Genomic DNA, 5,093 nt, shown 5'->3' on the forward strand with positions numbered 1-5,093 from the left:
CACTGACATTGTAAAATAACCTTCAGCGTTCTAAGTTCGAATGCATTGACTCCCTAGATGATGCTGCTAGCAGTCCAAGTTCAGTCAAATCAAATCAAATTGTATTTGTCACATGCGCCGAATACAAGTGTAGACTTTACCGTGAAATGCTTACTTACAAGCCCTTAACCAACAGTGCAGTTCAAGAAGAAAATATTTACCAAGTAGACTAAAGTAAAAAGTAATAATAAAAGTAACACAATAACAAAAACGAGTATATACAGGGGGCACCGGTACTGAGTCAGTGTGCAGGGGCTAGTTGAGGTAATCTGTACATGTAGGTGGGGGCGAAGTGGCTATGCTTGGGTAACAAACAAACAGCGAGTGTACAAAAGGGAGGGGGGTGGTCAATGTACATTTTCCAGTGGCAATTTTATGAATTGTTCAGCAGTCTTATGGCTTGGGGGTAGAAGCTGACTTTTGGTCCTAGATTTGGTGCTCAAGTACTGCTTGCCGTGCAGTAGCAGAGAAAACGAGTCTATAACTTGGGTGGCTGGAGTCTGGGTGGGAAAGGTTTTGTCGTGCCCTCTTCACAACTGTCTTGGTATGGTTGGACCATGATAGTTCGCTGGTGATGTGGACACCAAGGAACTTGAAACTCTCGAACCACTCCACTACAGCCCCATGGATGTTAATGTGGGCCTGTTTGGCCCGCCTTTTCCTGTAGTCCACGATCAGCTCCTTGGTCTTGCTCACATTGAGGGAGACGTTGTTAAAGTCCCCGGCAACTAGGAGCACTGCTTCTGGGCGAGCATTTTCTTCTTTGCTTATGGCCTTAAAGAGTTGGTTGAGAGCGGTCTTAGTGCCAGCTTCATTTTGTGGTGGTAATTAGACGGCTACGAATAATACAGATGAGAAATCTCTTGGTAGATAGTGTGGTCTACAGCTTATTATAAGGTACTCTACCTCAGGCGAGCAATACCTCGAGACCTCTTTAATATTAGACATCGCGCACCAGCTGTTATTGACAAAAAGACACACACCCCCACCGCTCGTTTTACCAGAGGTAGCGTCTATGTTCTGCCGGTGCATGGAAAATCCTGCTAGCTCTATATTGTCTGTATCTTCGTTCAGCCACTTCTCTGTGAAACATAAGATGTTACAGTTTTTAATGTCCCGTTGGTAGGATCATCTTTATCGTAGTTCGCCAATTTTATTGTCCATTGATTGCACGTTAGCGAGAAGAATGGAAGGCAGTGGGAGTCAGTTCACCTCCGGATTCTCAGAAGGATCCCCGATCTGCGGCCCCTTTTTCCGGCGTCTTTTTTTCAAGCAAAGGGTCGTGGATCTGGGCCTGTTCCAGTGAAAGCAGGATATCCTTCTCGTCGGACCTGTTAAAGGAAAAAGTGTCTTCCAGACTGAGGTGAGTAATCGCTTTTCTGATGTCCAGAAGTTATTTTCGGTCATAAGAGACAGTAGCAGCAACATTATGTACAAAATAATTTTTAAAAATAAGTTACAAAAAATAACAAAATAGCACAATTGGTTGGGAGAATGTAAAACGTCAGCCATGTTCTTCGGGGTATTCAATGGTAGATGCTCATATAAAACATGTGTCTGGACCAAAGAAACAGAAGAGTTTTACAAGAAGACTCACTGTTCTCTGTACGTTAAAAACAAACCTGCAGAAATTCAGACTAGGGCCAAGATGGCGCCAATAGCAACTTTGAACTATTTCTTTCTGTTATACAAGCATTTTGATACTCGCAAAAACATCTGCTAAATATGTGTATGTGATCAATATTTGTTTTGATTTGATTTGACAACCATACACAGTACACACGTATATGCTCTTTGATATAAATACATACTCTTCGTTATACACATACATATATTTGTATATATCTCTGTAGAAATCTTTATTAAAAACTATGTTATTATAACTGCCAACATAGTCCTGGAGGCTAGTGTGTCCCTGTGCTGATCCTGTCCAGGTATCCAGGTATCCAGGTGTCCAGGTGTCCAGTATCCAGGTATCCAGGTATCCAGGTGTCCAGTATCCAGGTGTCCAGGTGTCCAGGTATCCAGGTGTCCAGGTATCCAGGTATCCAGGTGTCCAGTATCCAGGTATCCAGGTGTCCAGGTGTCCAGGTATCCAGGTGTCCAGGTGTCCAGGTATCCAGGTGTCCAGGTGTCCAGGTATCCAGGTATCCAGTATCCAGGTATCCAGGTATCCAGGTGTCCAAGTATCCAGGTATCCAGGTATCTAGGTGTCCAGGTATCCAGGTGTCCAGGTGTCCAGGTATCCAGGTATCCAGGTGTCTAGGTATCCAGGTATCCAGGTATCTAGTCGGAGGAAAGAACACACGTCTCCAGAATGGAGTCTTTCCGTTTTAAAAATTCAGAAGTGTTTGGACCCGTTGTATAAAATGATAAACAAAGAAAAGGAGTAAAAAAAACATACACTGTTCTCTTTGTGCTGTGACTTCCACAATAACTAAAACATACAAAATAAAACTAGTCTTAATCGTAATGATATAAAAAAAAATTCTATACTATTTGTTTTACAATGTTTACAGTTGCATACCCTATTTACAAAGTATGGGGGAGTTGAAAATCCCTCAGAGACAGAGTCCAGTGTGTGTGTGTGCGTGTGCGTGTGTGTCTAGCCAGGGTTGGTCTTCTTTCGTTTGCTGGGGCTCTGTCCTGGATCGAACTTCAGCTCCCGATACTGCATCTGTCAAATACACAGTCGGAGTTATGCACGCACGCGCGCACACACACACACACACACACACACACACACACACACACACACACACACACACACACACACACACACACACACACACACACACACACACACACACACACACACACACACACACACACACACACACACACACACACACACACACACACACACACACACACACACACACACACACACACACACACACCTAACCTTGTGGGGATACACAATTCAAAATTGTATTTTCCCTAACCCTAAAACATAACCTTAACTCTAACCCTAGCTCCTAACCTTAAAACTAACCCTAATTCTAATTCTAGCCCTAACACTAATTCTAACCCTAAACCCCCTAGAAATAGCATTTGACCTTGTGGGGACAAACAAAATGTCCCTAGTTAGTCAAATTGTTGTTCGTTTACTATTCTTTTGGGGAATAGTCTGGTCCCCACAAGTATAGTTAAACATGTCCACACACACACACACACACACACACACACACACACACACACACACACACACACACACACACACACACACACACACACACACACACACACACACACACACACACACACACACACACACACACACACACACAGAGCACCTACCACTTGTACGTCTGAGGGGACTCTAGAGAGGAAGTCTAGCACCTCATTGTTTTCGATCAGGTACGGATTCCTGAGCTTCTTAGTAAACTTATTCACACCTGAGAAGAGTGGAGGGGAAGAAACCAGTCAGAAACAGGTTAGAGACGATGATAGGGATGCAATGGTCAGAACCCCAGGAGCTGACTAGCTACACCCCTCCTTGAGGCTAGCCTGCGCATCTTCAGTTTGGGGTTTCTAGACAGGAGACACACAAGGAGCATGGGGCACACACATACACACAGACTCACCCCAGGCGAGCACGAGGTATCGCAGAGGGATGAGGTAGAGGAGGACTGTAGCCACACACAGAACAGATATGGCCAGCCAACTCAGGAAAGGCACTGTCCAGTTAAATGTACTGTAGAGAGAGAGACAGAGATGTTAGTGAAGACACACACACAAACTGTAGCTGTCACACACACACACACACACACACACACACACACACACACACACACACACACACACACACACACACACACACACACACACACACACACACACACACACACACACACACACACACACACACACACAGACTCACTCACTTCTTTATCCTCTCTCCATAGGAGGCCACGTCATCCAAGGCACTCTGTACACTGACACACACGTCCTGGAGGGCATACAGCTTATCCATGAAGCCCTTACGCTCCGAATCCTGCCAGGATACGCCCACGCATACAAATGTTACAGGGAATGAAAAGGTTGCTCCTAACAACAAAATACAAAAATTATTTTTTTCCACCAGTTGCGCACAAGGTTTAAGAGAAGGTCAAATGTTACCTTGTCATCTTTCTCCTCTTCCTCTTCCTCCCACTCGAACGTGGCTTCCCCTGCCTGTTTTAGGCCACATTGCCAGGACAGGGGGAGAGAGACATTATACATCCAGTGCCTTCAGAAAGTATTCAGACCCCTTGACTTTTTCCACATTTTCTTACGTTACAGCCTTGTTCTAAATTTGATTTTTTTTTTATTCTCATCAATCTACACACAATACCCCATAATGACAAAGCAAAAACAGATTCGATTTTTTGGCAATTTATAAAAAATAAATAATATATCACATTATTCAGACCCTTTACTAAGTACTTTGTTGAAACACCTTTGTCAGCGATTACATCATTGAGTCTTCTTGGGTATGATGCTACAAGCTTGGCACACCTGTATTTGGGGAGTTTCTCAAATTCTGCAGATTCTTTCAAGGTCTGTCATGTTGGATTGGGAGCATTGTTGCCCAGCCTTTTTTCAAGTCTCTCCAGAGATGTTCGTTCGGGTTTAAGTCCGGGCTCTGGCTGCGCCACTCAATGACATTTAGAGACTTGTCCCAAAGCCACACCTACGTTGTCTTGGCTGTGTGCTTAGGTTTGTTGTCCTGTTGGAAGGTGAACCTTCGTCCCAGTCTGAGGTCCTGAGTGCTCAGGAGAAGGTTTTCATCAAGGATCTCTCTGTACTTTGCTCGGTTCATCTTTTTCTCAATCTCCCAGTCCCTGCCACTGAAAAACATGCCCACAGCCTGATGCTGCCCCCACCATGCTTCACAGTAGGGATGGTGCCAGGTTTCCTCCAGACGTGACACTTAGAATTCAGGCAAAAGAGTTCAATCTTGGTTTCATCAGAGAATTTTGTTTCTCGTGGTCCGTGAGTCTTTAAGTGCCTTTTGGCAAACTCCAAGCGGGCTGTCATTTGCCTTTTACTGAGGAGTGGCTTCCATCTGG

General features: G+C 44.5%; 1 protein-coding gene across 5 annotated transcripts in view; it reads right to left on the minus strand.

The window, feature by feature from the left end:
• Positions 1-2,247: 2,247 nt before the first annotated feature.
• LOC124007247 (multiple C2 and transmembrane domain-containing protein 1-like) overlaps positions 2,248-5,093 on the minus strand; it is a 67,966-nt gene continuing 65,120 nt past the window's right edge. For all 5 annotated transcript variants that reach the window (XM_046317671.1, XM_046317670.1, XM_046317673.1 and 2 more), the window contains 5 exons: positions 4,162-4,215; positions 3,927-4,036; positions 3,627-3,736; positions 3,340-3,437; positions 2,248-2,716 (listed from right to left, as the gene is read on the minus strand). In XM_046317671.1, coding sequence (XP_046173627.1) covers positions 2,645-2,716; positions 3,340-3,437; positions 3,627-3,736; positions 3,927-4,036; positions 4,162-4,215 — 444 coding nt within the window. In that variant the 3' untranslated portion in view covers positions 2,248-2,644. The remainder of the gene's footprint in view (positions 2,717-3,339; positions 3,438-3,626; positions 3,737-3,926; positions 4,037-4,161; positions 4,216-5,093) is intronic.

This window comes from Oncorhynchus gorbuscha, linkage group LG20 (genome assembly GCF_021184085.1).
Source record: "Oncorhynchus gorbuscha isolate QuinsamMale2020 ecotype Even-year linkage group LG20, OgorEven_v1.0, whole genome shotgun sequence".
Lineage (NCBI taxonomy): Eukaryota > Metazoa > Chordata > Actinopteri > Salmoniformes > Salmonidae > Oncorhynchus > Oncorhynchus gorbuscha.